General features: G+C 41.5%; 1 protein-coding gene across 2 annotated transcripts in view; it reads right to left on the reverse strand.

The window, feature by feature from the left end:
• Positions 1–20,827, reverse strand: part of LOC134066202 (cytochrome b5) — a 48,259-nt gene that overhangs the window by 9,586 nt on the left and 17,846 nt on the right. Inside the window, exons 3-4 of one of the 2 annotated variants that reach the window (XM_062521448.1) lie at positions 14,227–14,256; positions 14,018–14,052 (exon numbers count right to left, since the gene is read on the reverse strand). The exons of the other annotated variant lie outside the window; for it this stretch is intronic. Coding sequence (XP_062377432.1) covers positions 14,018–14,052; positions 14,227–14,256 — 65 coding nt within the window. The remainder of the gene's footprint in view (positions 1–14,017; positions 14,053–14,226; positions 14,257–20,827) is intronic. 2 annotated transcript variants of the gene reach the window in all.

The following is a 20,827-nucleotide window of genomic DNA, read 5'->3' on the forward strand; positions in this document are numbered from 1 at the left end:
TAAAGCCTACCTTACATTGACAGACTTTGCAAAGATTTGGAAAAGATTTTTGAAAGACTACTGTCTCAGACCCTCTCACATCTAAAGACAATTCATTGAGTTTCTAGTCACAGTCTAGTCACAGGCCAGTCTCAGATTACGATTTTGCAAAGACTACGGGTCACTATTTACAAGACTGCTGCTAGATTCCTTCAAATTATTTCCATCGTGCAATAGGCTACACATCATCATTAACAGGAACTCACATGATAGCCTACACATATCAAAGTCATTTTTTCGCATTTCTGCAGCATTGTTTCATGTGTGACATCCCTACCAGATATAGAGCTGTTCTGTCACGTAGAATAATTAGACTAATAATTTAAAGAAATGAAATAACAAAAAATCATATAAGCTACAGCTGTTGCCTATTTTGCCCCTTCCTGTTTCGTGTTGGAGCAAGGTCACTATTGGTCTTAAATGTTCACGTCACTATTTGCATGAGCCATGACTGAAAAGACTTCCGATAATATCAAACATGTTTGATATTGTCGTAACGGCAAAACTAGAAAAAGACTGCCTCCGACGGACTTAACACCTCTAAGATTGGCACCTTACACTAAACGATATAGTTGACGGGAGCGTGCCGCGATTCCAGTACAACTCCCATGATTTCCTCCCGATTTTGGAAATTTAGTCGCTGACTGTTAAAACAGACCAAAATCGTACAATGTAAGCCAGCCTTATTAAGCTATGTGGAGAGAATTACTTTCTCTTTGGAAAGTGCAACAGACATACATTATTTTGTAATATTTCCAAAGGACAAATGGCAGTGTTGTATGGTTTTGTACTGAATGTATTTGTAGAATGATTTGTCTTTGCGAAAATATAGTCCTGGGGCCTCATTTATAAAACTTTGCGCAGGATGTACGCCAGAAGATGGCGTGCGCTCAAAACTCAGAAAGTGCGTGCGCACAGAAATATTCTGATTTATAAAACAATTTCCGATTTCCCTTTATAAATCAAGCTCTACTCTACATTTGCGGCACCTGTGCGTACCTCAAGACACACCCATAATTCCCTACTGATACGGGTTGAGAATGCTCCTTTCTTTGCCGCACATCGGGAATCCCGAAGGTTCGGGACTTTGTAATTAAAACTGCAACCGCAAGGGGGCAACATAAGACCGCCCTAATAACATGAAGGTTCGGCTCATGCCGGAAAACACGGAAAAACCCGAAGACACCGCGCTGGTGACAAGCGGAGAAAAGAGACATGACGCTCGGCATGTCAGATTGCAGTTGCAGAGTTTTCGAATGTTTTACAGCCTACCTCACAGCTCTCTCACGCGACGTAGCCTATAACTCAGTAACTCCAGCAGAGATGCCAGAGCAACGTTTTGGTCAATGGAGAGGGAGAGAAATGCTCCGCATATCCGTCTCATTTAATCATTAAAATGAAGGTGATGACTGGCGAAATTAATCAAACGACGTTTCAATAAACCATTGTTGAAATGAATGAAAATGGTTTTAGAAAATCGCCTATAGGCCTATCAGAAGGAAATAGCCTTCAATTCAACTTGAAAGACTCGATAGGCAACCTTAGATTAATTCATTACGGTTACAAGATCGCATTTCCGTGAATAGGCTATTATTGTCAAGGCGAAGACGAAAGAGATGGACATTTAGGCTACATTTATATGCTAGGAATACTTAGAAATGTGTAGCCTACGCTATTTTAAAACGGAGGCATGTTCATTTTAACCGGCGACGCTGGGTAGGCTACATGTACCCAGCACTTGTTATCACAGATTTTGTCCCCACCACTTTTGACAACTGAAAATAAAATGTATTTAACAGAAATCTCTTTAATACATGCCTATGCTTGTCACTTTACTTATAACCGTAGGCTACATGCATGGAGAAGATCGCGCATTTTGTAACATTGTAACAATGGATGGTCAGATATGCGATAGGGCAGTGAGGGTGATTCATTGTAACCATCGACTTGTTGGCCTAGCTCCGCAAAATACGTTTCTAGCTACTTATATGGATCTCGTTATGCATGTTCATGTTGATTCAGAGATAGACATAGACTACCGTAGGCTACTGTGCGTCAAGCTATATGACAGCATTTTATCATGTGGTGAATTAATGACTAACGTCAGTTTAACATGTCAGAACTTTTGATCGGTGTTTCAAATGCATGCCGTGAATAAATGAACTTGACTGACTGAATCCCTTATATTTGTTGGCAAGTGTTAAAATGTATGCTAAGAGCAGTGGTAATAACACTTGAACTGTGGCGCAATTGGTTGAGGCATTTACACCGCACGTCAGCGACCGGGGTTCAAAACCCACTCCACAAACCTCTCCGGAACCCATCAAGACGAAAGGCATTGTTTTATTAAAAGAATGAAAGTTTTGCGATTTTTTTTATGTTTGTGATGTCTGCTGAAAAGAAAAGTTAATATGTGAATTCGTGGTTCAGCGCACACACACACACACACATAATAGGGCTCGGGCACACGCCTTGCATTCTAGGAATATCGCCGCCATTTGGTACCGCACCGAACGTAATATCCATTCATTCAGATGCACAAGACAAGAAGCAGAAATATAGTAGTGATTTATTCTATTCCTCTTGCGATCGTGGGTTGCACTGTTACACCCCACTACACAGCAACATACGACCAAGAAGGCAAAAACTAAGTAACAGGAACACTCTAATAGGCGGGAGTAAATCCATAGTAATCCATAGTAGGCTAAACTAAGGAATGAAGCTGCCAATATGGCTGTGCCCGCGAAGTTTTGATGTCATGATCCCGAGCCCTAGTGTCAGGCTCAAGTGTCTGTCGAGAGAGAGGGGGGAGGGAGGCAGTCGTCCTCAATGCTGCATATAGGTAGGCTATATTGTAGTGAGCTGGTTAGACGAGTGTGGGGGAGGGGGAATGATCGCACAAGACAATTGCTCTTCATGAAATGGATAGTCTCACAGACGGCTGTCGATTTTTAAATGTAGCCTACTACATCACTTGCGAAATCGGACGTGGCACATAGCCTAATTATTAGGCTACTGGATTTAATATAGCAAGTCCATAGACTTTGTTCATCCTATATTATATGCTTTTAAAATGTAATGTGCTGCGGGGAAGCATTGGGGAAGTCAGTTTAAGTTGTCCTGTAACAATTTGCCTCTTATTATAATCAAGAGTATACTGCCACTACGCACATAATAGCCTATAAGGTTACGGGCGGATGGGAGCAACCCATGCAAAAGAAGGCCTTAAGTTAACGGACAGAAGGCCTGTTTACGTGTCAAACATGCATTAAATCTAAGAAAAGAAAAACACAAATATCACACTGTATTGTGTCGTAGCCTAAACAGTTAATGAGTTCGTGGCCACTATGCGCAACTGCATCGCGCAGTGAGCTGAAGGACAGGAGGACCGACACTTATTAACACAAAGCTTTGTAAAGCACTAACAACCACCCCTCAAAGTTCATTGTCCATGAGTCCAAACAATCAGTATAAAAATCCGACAATCCAAAACGATAACGAGATCTTCCAGAAACAAAAAACAAGTTTGTTGAGTAGCCTAGTCCTTCCAACAATCTCAGCTTTTGCGTTTGTTAGATAAAAAGGCATCCCGTCCTGCTGTATTCCAATGAGAAAAAATCATCCACAAGGTAGGCTAAGGGTCACGGTAATGCAGCATGCAGGAATCTATCTATATATATATATATATATATATATATATATATCGCACAAAACTTTGTTAAGCCAGCACCATACATAACAATAGCTGCCGCGCGCTCTCCCCGGCCTCCATTTAAACTAAAGGCAAACCCATTCATTCGTGCCCAAAACAAATGAATGGGTTGGGAGAGTCGTCTGGCTGTGTCAGCAGACTGCAATACAGTCGGTCTCGAGGGGTTAAATAGCGCACGTTACTTGAATTTTAATCTGAAGAAGACCACACGGTCGAAACGTCATTCCTTTGTGCTAAAGAAAAGAAAATAAAATCAAAAAAGAAGGATTTCAAGTGTGCGAACCTTTTTCCATTTTCTATGATTTACTCTTGTTCTGCAACTTGACCGGGGATGTGCACAAACTTTTTTACTACACTTGAATTTTAAACCAGCTCTTCTTTTACCAGTAGCCATACTTTAATAATCAGATGTTATGCTCATTTTTGTAGGCTACACCTCACTGGCAAGCACGCACGCACGCAAATGCTGCTTTTGCACATCTACAATACTGTATAGGCTAATTGGCCAGGCTATATCGAATAGGCTTTTAGGACTGTATTTTGCCTTCGTGCAACTTTAGTTGTGCTCAATCTAAATTATTGTCAGTAAGGATAGGTCATATTACCAAATGGCGAACCTCGAAAATTATTTAGGATATAGAGCCGTGTCCATTACGCACTAACAGTTATTTTTTAGGCTATTGTTTTATTTGAGTGTTTTTGTCTACCATGGCAAACATAGTTGAAACGTTCGCTCTAAACTTATGTATTTCCAATCGGCTTTCACAATCAGCTACAGCTGCGCCGATGATCACCATGAAAACGTGCAATGTCTATACAGAACTGCTTTCACTTCCCCGAGTCGCGAACGCAACATGCACTCTAAAAAATGCTGGGTTATTTTTTCAACCAAACCGCTGGGTTGAGGCTGCTGGGTCATTTTATTGGGTTGTTTTAACTCGTATTGGGTCATTTCTGTAACCCAGCTTGTTGGGTTGATAGTACAGCGCCGCTGGGTTGACCATTTAGGACTGTGCCCCTCCTCTCCCCCACCTGATGTGGAGCACACTGCCCAGCACCTGGGTGAATTTAACACAGCTGCATAGTTATTTGAGAGGTTGAAGAAAAAAATCGGTAGACATATTCTTTCAACCGTCCAGTCCAGCAGCTGCTGCCAACAAATGCAATGGAAATCAGGCGATTTCGGAAGGTATGTATCTGTTTTTAACTTCTGCATTTTAAAAAGAAATCCAGACGGATTTTAAAAGTCCACCCAGAGACATACCCTTTGTGATATTCTGAATAGCAGCTATTCTGCCTGGCGATTTCATTCAGCCTCAAGCATGACAGCTATATTAGCTAGCAGTTAAGATAAGTTAACATTAACTTACAATATCTGTTCATGTTAAATCTACACAAAGACAGACTCATAAAAAACACAGTTCTGTGTTCACTGGGTATGAACCGCTGAACAGAAACAAAACGAACTTTTACAACGAACTAAAATTAGCATAACAGCTGTAGGTAATGGTAGCAGACAAGTAACAAGATTAGGCTATGCTTTGTGGTGCAGCTGAGGTTTATCAGCTAATGTTAGCTAGGCTACAGCGACGTAGTCTCTGCCCAACACACGTAACTGACGGTAATAATCATGGCAAACAACAGGGTAGCTTCATATTATAGCCATGTTACTTATTGGGTGTATTTTGGTAGTAGCGTTACAAACACCTTGGATCCACTGACTGAATAACGTGCTAACATTGGCTAGCTAACGTTAGCATCGCCACTACTGAAATTACGTTTATTAGCCTGCTTATCCAGCTCATCTCCAAACGCACGTTTTGTATTACCTGTATTAGGATTAAAACAACGCCATAATATTAGGTCTCCTGGTGGATTTTTAATGTTTGTCAACATCATTCATTGATAATGGTTCATGGAAGTCTTGATATAAAGCTCTGTAAATAACTGATTCTTTTTTTTTCTTTGATTGACAGGGCTGACCCCCGAAACGGACCGTGGAATCTGCCTGCCTTCATGGAAGCAGTCAGTAACGGGGCAGTCACACGCTTGCGTCGGCCAACGTATGCCTCATTTTGTCACATTTCCATAAACGCTAACTGATTGGTTTGTCAGTGTTCGAAAATTTGCATACACGGAATTTCATTGGCTGGCGCTTGCGCGATCCGTCAAAAGTTGAACATTTCTCAACTTTTTAGCGGAGGCAACGTATCTCAGGCAACGCATCGGACCCACAATTCAGTGCGGCATGAAATGAAGTCCAGCCAATGTAAAGTGAATGGGAAAACAACGGACGAACGTTGGCCGACGCAAGCGTGTGACTGCCCCGTAACGGGGCAGTCACACGCTTGCGTCCGCCAACGTATGCCTCATTTTGTCACATTTCCATAAACGCGAACTGATTGGTTTGTCAGTGTTCGAAAATTTGCATACACGGAATTTCATTGGCTGGCGCTTGCGCGATCCGTCAAAAGTTGAACATTTCTCAACTTTTTAGCGGAGGCAACGTATCTCAGGCAACGCATCGGACCCACAATTCAGTGCGGCATGAAATGAAGTCCAGCCAATGTAAAGTGAATGGGAAAACAACGGACGAACGTTGGCGGACGCAAGCGTGTGACTGCCCCGTAACAGTAGTTCGTACAGTGCTCCTTGCCATAGGGAAACGTTCGTTCGTCCGTAACAGTAGTTCGTACAGTTAACCTTTTACGATAAAATGCAAATAATTATTTCCAGGTCAATAAGAACTCTAAGTACCTTCGACAACCTTGTCTTGTCCTCTTTCATCTCCGACCGAGTCAACTGATCAACATTCAACACGAACTCCACAAACCCAGTAAGTATACCGACATGCACAACATATTTGTCAATACCGAAGGAATATTTCAAAATGGCGTCGGGGGAGGGTTTAACCTTTGAAGTGGGGGAAGATTTAAAACAAAAATTGTGAAAATATGAGGTAAAATGTACAAGTGTAATGTACCGAAAAACTATGTAGACATGTTGAAAAAGCTATTTGGTTTGAATATAGATTGTTAGTGTAACATTAGCGGACATTTTATCATTTTATTTCATGACGTAATTTGCAACATTAAAATATGCCGGGAAAATGGAGGGACATTAAAAAAAATCCAAAGCGCGCGTTAACGTTATCGCTAGATATCAGATATGCAGTAGTCATGCAGAATGAATTCGCCATTGCCATGAGTAAATCTGAAGGTCAGATTGTAATTACATAATTTAGAATCGAGTAATGTTTTTGGATTCGTAGATTTAGGCCTATATAATTAATAGCAATGAAGTTTACACTTAGCAATCAGTGCAAGCTAGACACTTCTGCACGGCGAGGCAGGAGGTTGTCGACGCACAAGGTAAGTAAAGCATTGCTAAGCAAACATTGTTGGTAACGTTAGCAAGGTCGAAGAGTCGTGTAAGGTTTTGGGATCGTATGTTTATATAATGAATCGTTTTGAGGCTTACACTTAGCAATCAGTGCAAGCTAGACACTTCTGCACGGTGAGGCAGGAGGTTGTCGACGCACAAGGTAAACGTTGTTGGTAACAACGCCAGACATAGATTTCAGCACAACAATATATTTGTAAGCAACACGTAGTGAATTAAGTGCCATTTCAATATTTTATTTGTGTAAGATCAGAGTCCAATGAAATGGTTAGACTGAATTCGAGTTATTAATATTGTGCACACACAGCGTAAAATGGCACTGACCGCCGTGGGGATTTTATTCAAATAATTACTAGATGGCTCCTTTTTTACCCAGTAGGTGGCAGTCCAGGACAAGAAATAACAGAACCGTATATACACAGCTCTGCTATGTCCTATCCTGGACTGCCACCTACTGGATAAAAAAGGCACCCACCTAGTAGTTATGTGAATAAAATCCCCTCTGTGTTCAATGAACACATGAATCCAACAAACCACATAACCAATAAAAATAATGTTTTTGTAGCACCACTTTCCAACAACATAATCACTGCCCATGAAATAATAATTTAGTTTTAATATATTTGCTGTATGATTTTTTTTTTCCTTTCTCAGAAAAAAATGCCTAAATATACTGAGGCTGCCATGGCAAAGGCCCTGCAGGAATTGGAGGGGGGCGGGAGCCTCAGCAAGGTGGCTGCCCACCACAGCATCCCCCCACACCACCCTGCAGCACAGGAGGCGTGGGCGGCATGGGCATGGGCACGGCGTTTCCCACCCTAACCGGGCCCTCATGCCAGGGGAAGAGGAGGCATTGGTGGGCTACATTTTTTGGATGGTGGTCCACGGGTTTCCCATTACCCTTGTTATTGGCCACTGAGATTTGTAAGGCGTCTGGACGGACATCACCCATAATGAACATGGAGAAGGGCCTGAGCAAGATGTGGTGGACTCGCTTCAAGTCCTCATAACAGTCCATTAACAATGTTAAATAATAAACAGGATAAATATTTGAAATACTCCTGGCATATGCTCTGGCATCTTCAATTTACATTAGAAACACTTCCACAGGTAGCCGGCTTTGTGTACATATCCATGGTAAGCAAAATATTATCCAGACAGCTTGGAGGACTTGCAAGAATGATGTAACAACATACAACAGGCAACCTGCCACTGTGGCCTCGCGGAGGCCTGATCCCCTTGATAGGGAGAGGGTCCATGGGGCCATCTGCCAGGCCCTGTACCAGCAGCATGGGTTCAACTGCGACGAGACGGGCTTTGGAGACAAGGGGCCACTCCAGGCAACGTGTCCTCTGTCGCAAGGGACAGAGGCACGTGTACGTGTGACCACATCACTGTCCACTGCTGCGTGAACGCTGCTGGGGAGAGCATCCCCCTGTTCGTCATCTTCCTCAGCACAGCCTACAGCCTGGAGGGGCCAACCAACGCACTCTACGGCGTGTCGGAGAGAGGCTACATGGACAGTGACTTGTTCCTGAAGTGGCTGGTGCACTGTACGCCCTCTACCATCAAGAGCGGGTTCCGATCTACAGGCCCGTTCCCGCTTGACAGGACAATTCATTGAGTTAACATCTTTTTCTAAACACCTACTAACAGCTCGTCAAAGGCCTCTGGAAACCACACCACCTTCATCCGGATACGGATGAGGACCCGGAGGACCTCACTGACGTCGCTGACGTCTCCACCGCTGTCGCCGCTGCCTACGCGTCTTCTCCCACCACCTCCGCCGCCGCCCACATGGGAACCGTCACCGCCACTGTAGCCTCCTCCACCTTGGGGAACCACTGCCTCCTCCTCCTCGGCCACCTCCACCACCGCTGCAGCCACCACCACCACCGCTGCTGCCACCACCGCTGCTGCCACCACCACCGCTGCAGCCACCACGATGACCCCTGCTGCCACCACCACCCCTGTAGCCACCACCACCACCCCTGCTGCCACCACCACCGCTGCCACCACCACCGCTGTAGCCACCACGACCACCGCTGCTGCCACCACCCCTGCTGCCACCACCACCCCTGCAGCCACCACGATGACCCCTGCTGCCACCACCACTGTAGCCACCACCACCACCCCTGCTGCCACCACCACCGCTGCAGCCACCACGATGACCCCTGCTGCCACCACCACCACCACCGCTGCTGCCACCACCGCTGCTGCCACCACCACCGCTGCAGCCACCACGATGACCCCTGCTGCCACCACCACCCCTGTAGCCACCACCACCACCCCTGCTGCCACCACCACCGCTGCAGCCACCACGATGACCCCTGCTGCCACCACCACCACCACCCCTGCTGCCGCAGCCACCATGACCACCCCTGCTGCCACCACCCCTGCTGCTGCTGCCACCACCACACCCCTGCTGCAGCCATATATATTTTGTTTTGTGTTCTGGTCTTACAAGGGCTTCTTGAAATGGCACTTTATTCAGTACGCATGTTGTGTTCTGTGTCCTGGTTTTACAAGGGATCTTAATCTGATGCATTCTCTTGTGATTGCTGCAATTATGTTCTTTTCACATTTGAAATGCTTTACAATATATATTTCTCTTTAACATGGCACATATGAATGTCCTATGCTGTAATGCGGTGTTACACCGTCTTCCATGCACATGAAGGCTTTACAAATTAATGTTATTATGCGGTTGAGTAACCTTACCGTTCATTGCGATCATAAACATGTTATGACATATAAACATGCTAACGTTGTACTGTATACAAACGAAGGAGGGACAGTACTAGCAATACTAACATGCAGTTGTGTTTTCATTAAGCATTATCGCACGAGTGGTGCTGTTGGCTGTGGTTCGCCGTCGGCACGAAGCCTCATAACAACCTGTTCAGGTGTCTCACAAGTGTTCTTACATGTGACACTTTTCTATGTCCCCCTCCACGCAAACACTTGAGACTTGATGCACTTTGTGTTTATAATAAAAGTTGTCACTGCTGCACTCGGAGTTTCTATTGATTTATTCAAAAGTATTAGTTATCACAGAAAGGACGTGGCAGTATCAAATGACTTGGCTAGTAAGGCTAAACTGCAGGTAAGCTAAATCCTAAAATAATTATTGTCAGGTCATGACCAACAAACCTATGCGTTAACTACTTAATCGACCGACATTAAACAACGTGAAAATACGTTATAAGGTGTAAAATGTGTGTTTAAATTGTACAAAACAACACTGTACGAACTACTGTTACGGTTTCGCGAACCTAGCGTACGGAACACGGTTACTGGCTACGTTAGCAAAACAAGGGACGTCTCTTACTAAATCGCCCATAGTGTTAGTCACAATGCTCGGATATAACCCAATCAGGGCTTATTTTGACGACAAGACCCTCCTCTACAAATAAAGCTATAGAGGAAGTCTATTGGACCTCGTATCACTCAATCATCCTGCAGGAAGTGCCAAAACTGGCCAAACCAGAGGCGACAGACTGTACGAACTACTGTGGCGACATTGCTAGCCTATCACAGACTGTTCAAAAATAAAGAAAAGTATAAAATAAATAATCATGTCTGTTTTATTTCATTGCATGGCTATTCTTGCCCATTTCTCATATAATATATTGTCTGTATCCAAGCTGTCAACAAAATGTGTGACTTTAAGTTTGGCTATTTAAGTGAAGTGTTTTAAAAATGAACCAGTGGATTTTTTTGGGATTTGGTTTCAAATATAACCCAAACATTATGTAAATTTAACTAAACATTCGTGTCAAAATAACCCAACACATTGGTTAAAATATCAACCCATCCGCTGGGTTAAATTTAATAACCCAATTTGCTGAGTTAAGATAACCCAATGCTGTGTTGGACCCCATTTTACTCAGCAGTTGGGTTGAAAATAACTAAATTTGGGTTGTTTTTAACCCAGCATTTTTTAGAGTGTGCACAACAATATACCGATATTTAGCAAACACATGTATTTCCAGCTCTCAAAACCGATGAGGTCCAGATCTTAGTGGCCTCATAGCTGCCTACAGCCATGCGTAGTAAGCCTAATGATAGCCTAATACTGCGTTCATGCAGCCCGGAACCTCGGAGGACCCGCCTTTAAAAAGTCCCGACCTCCGAAAAAAGTGTGTTCATGAGATCAGTTCGGGAAATAAATACAGGAAACGCATAAATAGGCTACGTTATTACAACTGCTTAGTATGGTTGAGCAAGAAGGAAAATGTCTTGGGCGAGTGTTTCTATCTGTGTTGTTAATTTAGTGACAAATTACCTTGCCTATTCGTAATGACAGTGAAATTCACCTCTTGTGTTGTTGCAAGGGATAGTGACGTCAAGTCGGACACCTCGGGGCACAAAACTTCCGCACGAGTCTCCGAACAAAAAATCCAACCCGACCTAGCGTTCATGTCATTTTTCCACTATCGGAGGTCAGAAATTTCCGAAGGTCCGAGGTGCATGAACGCTCTATAATAGTTATGACATTAATAGCCTATTAATGACCTCATGTCGGAATGGCACGTTGTTTGAAAAAAAAAAAAAGTTAAATACCGCCGAGTGGGGATATGTCGGAATGAACAGCGGATACCAGCTGGGTTGTAAAACATTCGAAAACTCTGCAACTGCAATCTGACATGCCGAGCGTCTGTTCAATACGGAAGAAGACTTATTACTTAGCCGAAACGTGAAGAAAAAATATGAGGACTGACCATCTCGTTTCTCCGCGTTTCCCCCAATACCAAATTTGCCAAACACAATTCGAGAGAAGCAGCGGACAGGAGCGCCACCACAAGCAAGCACTTCTAGCCCAAATTAACATGACAACGCTGCCTATGACTAAAGTGTCTAAGTAGGCTAGTCCTACTAATATTACATTTGATTGGTAGCATGTTTGTAGCGCGCCAGTTTACCCATCCCCTACATCAAAACAGCTTAGAATCAATCAAAGAATCAGCTGTGTCAGCGTTAGGCTGTAGGCGATTTTCTATAACCATTTTCATTCATTTCAACAATGGTTTATTGAAACGTCGTTTGATTAATTTCGCCAGTCATCACCTTCATTTTAATGATTAAATGAGATTTAGGAGTCAACTATTGACGGATATGCGGTCTTCATCATTAAATGTTGAAATGCCGGTTGAAACTTTCTGCCACCTGGTGGTTGTTTGGGTACATTGCCTTAGCCTCGAAAAAAATCGTCTTGACAGCCTGCGGGATCTCTTCGGGAGTCCCGCGGGAAAAGGTGCATTCTCAACCCGTACCCACTGTATTACGTTAAGTTTTTGTATATCAGAATATGTTTTCACTTTAGATTAACGGGTTCAAAAAGCTTTGTAAATAATTTGTAAACATTAACAGATCATTTGTAAAATATGTGGCTGAGTGACACACAGTGAAGTAATGTTTCAATATGAGAACATGCTTCCACTTTAGATTAAGGGGTGCAAAAAGTTTTGTAAATGACATCTAAACAGGAAGTAATTGTTTATAATAGCGTATAGTGAGTTACAGGTAAGTGTTTGTATCCAAATTCAGATTAGTGGATGCAATTAACTTTGTAGATGCGTTGCACATCATTGATAAAATAATTAGTAACAAGAGAAGTGAATCTGTAGCCTGACGAGCCAGACCCACATCAAGATGTAGGGTCTGGACACTCACTGTAGACAGGGCTCAATCGGAGGGGTGGGATAAACAGTTGTCTTTCAAATTCCCTCCCCACAATAGGATAACGCTAAACGAATCATCTTCTTGTTTTCAAGTAGCAGGATGCGTAACCTTCCCTCTCCACGCAATAGGATAACGCTAAACGAATCATCTTCTTGTTTTCAAATAACAGGATGCGTTACCGTCGCAACTTCTGGTCTCATGTCAGTCACCATTATGTTAAGCCCACCCACCGACTCTATACACGCTGTGATTGGCCCGCTTGATTTTCCAGTTCTCAGCTCCTAAGCTCTATGGAGCGTTGCTAGACTGCCCCGCCAGCCAAATTACATTTGCAGCCGCTAGGGGCGTCTAGATTTCTAGGCTAGTGAATCTGGGTTACCCAGTTCATTTGAAGTCTTCCTCATAAGGCTTGTAAATAGTAAACAAAAGCTTAGTCACATATGAACAAGTTATCAATAAATGTTTGTCTTCTGTACTTCTTGGAATTATTGCCTGCACATTGTCAGGGCATGTCCTAATAATTTTAAAAAACCACGTACATGTTTTGTTCATAATTAGTATATTGTCTAATACTCCTGGATACAATGGATATAGATATTCAGCCAATGTTATTTAATACATTTATATGTATGTATGCATATCTTAACCAATGTTTCAATGGCTTTTATTTCAATCACACTTAATGATTTACACGATAGTCTTAATGCAATAACAACATAGCTATGAACTACATAAAAATAGTATACAAAATATTTACAAATAATATTTTGAAAATTTTACAAAGTCTACAAATAATGCCCAGTTCATTTGAAGAGACTGTTTATTTTGTTTTTGCTGAAAGACTTCACTGTTTATAAATGTTTACTTCTTATCTATTTCATCATTACATAGCCAATGCCATTGACTAATGTTTTTCAAATGAGGAATAACATACATATATAACATTAACATAGTATTTCTTACTCATTTACAAATATTTGTAAATGTTTTGTTCATAATTAGTTCATTATTTACTAAGTGTTACTAATGCTTTATAAGCACCCGTTATTCTAAAACGGTACAGGTATACAAACCATAATGTTTTAAGATAATGAATTAATGCTCAAAGCGAACACCTTATTACCAACGTGAACATCTTCATTTTAGAAGCTTATACGGGAAAATAAAATCAGCCCAAACCTTCTGGTTTCATGAACTGTGGTGACAAGGGACTCCTGTACCAAAGGGGGAAAAAAGTGTCACTGCCAAATATAATACGTCTATATAGGCCTACTTCTAGTAACTGCAGCATAGTAAACATAATGTAACAATTTCAAGAGTGCAACCAGAGATATTAAAGAAGTAGTTTATCACAACTAAAACCTTTCAAATGTCTTTCAGGTACTTACTGGAGGTTTAGCAATTTTCTCCCAATCATCCTTTAAACAAACAAAAAAAAAAGATGACAATGACATGCAATTCCAAGGAATTACCAGTGCATGAAAATGCAAAAATGTATAGATAGACAATGTAGATATGGCTACTAATAAGGGTAAACATGGTGATTGCATAGTTTAAAGAAAGTTGATAGTGTGAAGGTAGACAGTTTAAAGCTTAAACATTCCAGTTCTAACTTAACTAATGATTTCTATTCATGTTAAAATGTTAACTATGGTAACAATGATAACCAGGTTGATTGGTGAACTTAGCTACTGATTTCTTGCAGTTATGGTAAAACTTTTAACTATGCTAACTATGCTAACAGTAGGGTTGGGTATCGAGAATCGATGGGAACCGGGACTAGCTTTCCAATTCTCCCGGAATCGTTCAAAAGTTTAAATTTCAATTCCTAGTATCGATTCCCAGTCCGCGAACCGGAAGAAGAAGCCGCTAAACACCAACGAAAAAAGGTGTTTGCATAACCGAGCTGAGGCAACAAGAAGAGGATTATATTGTAGTTGAAAACAGCCCTGTGAGAAATGTATAGTGAATGTAATTCAGAAAGACCGTTGGTTAGCTAGCTCATTTAAAATATCCAAACTTTTTTGACCCTGCCTTTTACAATAATCGGAATCGAGAATCATTAGGAACCGGAATTGAAACAAGGAATCGAAATCGGAATCGTTCAAATTCAAACGGTACCCAACCCTAGCTAACAGTGCTAACCAGGTTGATAAGCAAACTTAGCCAATGATTTCTAACAGTTATGTTAAAAATGCTAACTATGCTAGCAATGCTAACTAAGGTAACAATGCTAACTTTACTAACAATGCTAACCAGGTTGATTAGCTAACTTAGCTGATGATTTCTAGCAGTTATGTTAAAAATGCTAACTATGCTAACAATGCTAACTCTGCTAACAATGCTAACCAGGTTGATTAGCTAACTTAGTTAATGATTTCTAGCAGTTATGCTAAAAATGCTAACTATGCTAACCATGCTGACTAGCTAACTTGCTAGTGAGGACTTTTATTTTGAAACATTTGTTGCTAGGGTATCCATGGTGGCCACTATCAGGAAACAAGAAGTTACTGCAGTATAATCACGTTGGTTGCTATGGAAACGGTCATAAACGCTTAATTTTAATGGTTGCTATGTTGGTGCTATGTTTCATGCACTATAATAAGAAGAAGCCTAGGAAGAACAGTACAGTGCATTTTCATGCACTGTAATAAGAAGAAGTAGACTTTGGAAGAACAAAGTGCACTGTAATGACAATAACTGTAATGACAATACAGGAACAAAATGCAATAAACTGCAACTTGCAATTTGCAATTCAATTAAGACAAATGAGACATTGCATTATGCTATTTGAATTCTAAAATAATTTATGTTGTACAAAGTATATGCTAAGTGGCTATGAAATCCTCAATTCAATTGTAATTATTTTCATGAAAAATAGATGAAAAAGATGACTGAAATGCATGGTTTTCTTTCAGTTAGCCTATTAGCTGGTTTTATTTGCATTGAGGTCAATGAGAATGAAACTACCTAATAGGCTAACTGAAATAAAACCATGCCAATCTCTAGGTATAGTGAAGGGTATGTGATGATATGGGGCTATTCCAATTCCAAAGGCCAAGGGAAATTTATCAGGGTGCATAGTGTCCTGGATCTATGAAATAACTGCCATCTAAAAAATAAAGACATTTATTTATTTACGATACATTATTCATTCACAAAGAAAATGTATGTCCTTAAAGGTTGAGGTCTTTTTTATTTTATTTTTTTATTTCAGGCATTAAGATCAATTTCAAAAAATATATTTTATATTCCTCTTTATAGTCAACTTTAGTATGTGTTCCAATACTTATGGAGATAACTGTATGTAAACCCATAGTAAGTGGTAAGCGGAATCAGTGTTGCCAGATTGGGCGGGTGCCCGCCCAATAGGGCTTCTTTTTACATCGTTCGGCGGGGGGAAATAAGCTGTAGGCGGGTAAATAACATTTTGCGTTCAATGGTTCTCTGAGACCTAATTGGGCGTTTTTTTGCTGAAGACGGCGGGGTGATTGGGCGGAATTTCAGTTCTAAAACAATCAGGCTATGTAAGTCACGGTAACATAGGCTCCGAATTTAACCTGGTAGGGCGTAGGTTTTGTTCAGGTTATATTCAGGTGATCACGTTATGTTCGGTATTTAAGTACAAGTTCCACAAGGCCGCTACTTTGATTTGTCAGATTGATAGAAAAACAAATAAACTGTGAAGGGTGATAAGACCACAAAATGATATCCTGTCTTATCCAACCAAGTTTTTGGGAGAGCACTACCGTGGCTGTGTCTGAATCTTAAGTACACACGCTGGGCAGCGTGCATTTTCCTGAAGTTAGTCAGAATAGACTGTCCGAAAGTCAAGCGCTCTCACTAGATGGGTACTTTGTTTGGCGTGATTTCCAAGCGTGCATCGATGCATCTTTTTTGGCCTCAGATATCCCATAATCCATTGCGCAGCACAGGTCAAGCTCCACACGTCATGCAAATCGTCAAGCAACACCCCCCCTCCCCGAGTCAGGTGACGCCAACTAGTTTGTGCTGTCCAAATGTAGGGACGCATACTGAGGAGCAAGCTAACTGAGACGCTACTGGAAAGGTACTGGAACGGTACTATCCAGCGTGCGCCCTTGACAATTGGACACAGCCCGTTTTTCAGCGGAATCCTTAATAGGCCTATACTTGAAAAACATTTCTCCATCTCTACAACGCTACTCATCATGGATCAATTAGAATACAATAGGTCTAGAATAAAATAAAACTTCAATCTAGCCTACACCATAGTGGACATTTTTCTTTGGCTCACCAGACATACAAGAGACGTGACATCTCAGAAACATTCAAGATATCATTAAAGTGAAAATGATTGAAACAGTTTTTTTTAACAAATATAGAACATGAATACAGCCGTGGCCTAATGGTTAGGGCTTCGAGCTTGTAACCGGAGGGTTGCCAGTTCGATCCCGACCAGTCCACGCCACGACTGAAGTGCCCTTGAGCAAGGCACCTAACCCCTTACTGCTCCCCGAGTGCCGCTGGTTGGGCAGGTGGTTAATCAATTTGTTTCATACTGTTATACTGTGTATATGATTAAATGAGTCATTACCGGTCGAACGATGGTTTTTTCGGCCGCCCTAGTGGTCTGTAGCGGTAGAACCACGCTTGCAATTTCAGGAGCCCTCGGGATGCACCCATGGTCTAGGAAGTCTCATGTGAAGTCTCGATCATGCTCATGAATAGGCAGACTGACCGATTAAGGACTTTTGTAAAATATACACGCCAATCCTGCATAGTTTCCCTTTAAAAAGGCTTCATAAGAAAGCAGCTCAGTCAGGTATGTGTGTTGTCAATAACGTTGCTTTTAGCCTTCTCTCCTCTGAATGGCAAAAACAACTACTTTTTTGTTTGTTCCAAACAAGGTGCCACATTCCGAACCGGCTTTTGTTTGGCCAAAATGCTCCAAACGATCCAAATGTTGGTACGCGAACAGGAACAGAGCCAGTTCTCGGTCAGTGGAAAGGCTAAAGAGTAGTTTCACCAACTGGCAGGTTAGCATCGCTAATTAAGTTTTACAAATTTGTACTGAAAATATATTTAACTCTTTGAGTGCCAACTGTAACGTAATATTGCGTTTTTGGCTTGGTTTTTTTTTTAATTACGAAAATTAAGCAATAAGCCCCGAGAGGCCGTGCTTTATACTGTATAATCAAACAGCTAAGGGGCGTTGTTAGGCAGGACGCGAAGCAGAGTCAAGGGCTATGTCTCATTCCACCTACTTTCGTCAGTGCCCTGAGAATGTGCACTGACCACTTACTGCCGTAGTGCCCACTTTCAATGATTAGTACTGTCCCAAAATCAACACTTTTGTTAACACACTTACAGGAAATGACAGGCGGAATGAACGTTACAAACGTGACGTGCTAGGTAGCTAGGTAGCATTAGCATGTAAGGTTACGTTAACTCTCCCAATGATTGTTGGCTTTAGTCAGTGATGACATGTAATTAATGTATTAGACAACAGTAAACGTTTTGTATTTCTGCTGTTACTTACATTAATACCAGAGTTAACATGTATAACATGCTCATCCCAGTGGCTGTCTGGCTTAACGTGCTAGGTAGCTAGGTAGCATTAACCTGTAACTTTTAGGCTTATTAACTCGCCAAATAATTATGTCGGCTTCAGTCAGTGAGGGACATGTAAGTGATGCATTAGACAACAGTACAATGTCTCGTTTTACCACCATTGCTTACATTTATGAAAGCAGAGACAACCGGACCTGCGACGATACAGGCTCGGTTGAATTGTCCGCCATTGTTTTCAAATTTGAAAAACCTCCACGACGTCCTCCTTGGTCCCTCCCCTTCCGCTTTTTAGTCAAGATGGCGTCCGTTTAGTGCGAGTAGGGTCCATCGTTCCACACTGAACTTTTTGACCGTTTTTAGGGGGTCATCCGGGTACCTTCAGTGCACTGACTTTTTGTGTTATCTACACTACCTACTTAAAACTAAGTGGTCGAAGGGTAGAAGTGGGCGGAATGAGACATAGCCAAGGTGTGTGTTTATCGTCCTATATACAATGACATCGAACACGATTCAGCCAATCATAATCAAGGACCGGAACTATCCGTTTTAGAATAGACACTCTACCTCACCTTATGTGTGATTTTTGAAAGTCTATCATGAAGAGAACTTAAGTAGATGACGATCAAAAACTCATGAAATCTCACAATCCGGACATTTTATCTGGACATTATATCACAACGCGGCATTTGATTGATATTGCCACATGAATTGTGTCGAATCAGGCATATGAAAATAAAACAGAAGTGATCATTTTTGGACCATCAAATTCTGTCAACACTGTTAGCAAGGCTCTTGGCTCTCTCTGTCTGTTAACCACCACAGTGTTGTTAAAAACCTAGGTGTTTTCCTAGACTCTTCCTTGACTTTTAATAGTTAACAGCGTGGTCAAAGGGAGTTTTTTCCAGCTTCGATTAATAGCTAAACTTAAGTCCTGTCTTTAACAGTGATTTAGAAGTCCTTATAAATGCCTTCATATCATCTAGACTTGATTACTGCAACTCATTGTATGTAGGTTTAACTAAATCTACCCTGCAGACTCCAGATTGTCCAAAATGCTGCAGTAAGATTGCTAACTGGATCTAAGAAACATGACCACATTACACCTGTGTTGGCTAAACTTCACTGGCTCCCTGTAGAACATAGAATTCATTTTACAATTCTGCTCTTTGTTTATAAAGCCTTACATGACTTAGCACCTCAATATATCCGTGATCTTAATTCCTTACTGTCCTCCTAGACCTCTTGGTTCTTCCTCACAATGTCTTCCTTCTATTCCTTCTGCTTCTCTTAAATCCAAAGGTGACAGAGCTTTTTCTGTCTATGCCCCCCAACTCTGGAATAGCCTTCCCGATACTGTCAAATCTTGCCCCACTATTACTAGCTTTAAATCCAACTTAAAGACTTACCTCTTCTCCCTAGCTTTTAACACTCCCTGACCTCTCCACCTCTCCCTCAAATGTTTCATTTTTCTCCACTGTTGTTTTAACTTCTTAACTTTTCTTTAATTCTTATTTGTTTTTATTTTAGTTTTTATGTTTCATTAATATTATCACAATGGCCATTTTTTTGTCTACTAATATTGTATTATTATTATCGATGATTATTATTATAATTACTTTAATTATTATCATTATTCATTTATTTTATGTAAAGCACTTTGGCGCAATGCTGTTGCTTTTAAATGTGCTATATAAATAAAATATGACTTGACTTGACTTGACGTCAGGTTCAGGTGGCAGTCTCTACAATGGGATAGTCTATCCAGTTTTAGCTATAGATCAGTGTGCCCGAGCATTGAGGAGAGAGAGCCACCCCCGGGAGTAGGCTATGGAAGAGTCTAGCCTTGCTGCATTACCTGCAGCGTGTTAGAGAGATAGAACTGTTCATTGACATAGGGCTCTTTAAATACACGCAACACTTCCCTTGATCATCACTGACAAGTGCAGATTTTTTTCTGCGATTATATTCACATAGCAGCTGTGGCGGCAACAGATATACGGACATATGAATTCAGACAGCACAACAACAAAAAAAACACCCTGCCGTAAAAAGTCTGTGAACATTGCGGAAATACGCGTCTGTCTTAAAGTGGCTTATATCTCCTTTTCTAGAAAACAAATTTTGATAGCTTGGGATTTCTCTGGAATGGAGACACGTAGCAATACATGTTTTTCACTCACTGAGAGCTCAGAGTCTCTCCTTTCAAATGAGCCATAGTATGTGTCCATAACTATGACAAAGAATACGCTGTGGCTCTACAAAAATAGTCAAAAATGATCTAGCTTGCCGGCACTCTGGGACATAGCTTCCAAAAACAGTGTGGCATTCAAAGAGTTAAAATGTCATCCTCAGGTTAAGTCATCACTGATTCAGACAATCTAGAGTTTGGAGTTTATCTCAGTGTTTGCTAAACCTCCTTTCTGGATGCAGTATGCA

Source organism: Sardina pilchardus, chromosome 19, assembly GCF_963854185.1.
Source record: "Sardina pilchardus chromosome 19, fSarPil1.1, whole genome shotgun sequence".
NCBI classification, from domain to species: domain Eukaryota; kingdom Metazoa; phylum Chordata; class Actinopteri; order Clupeiformes; family Clupeidae; genus Sardina; species Sardina pilchardus.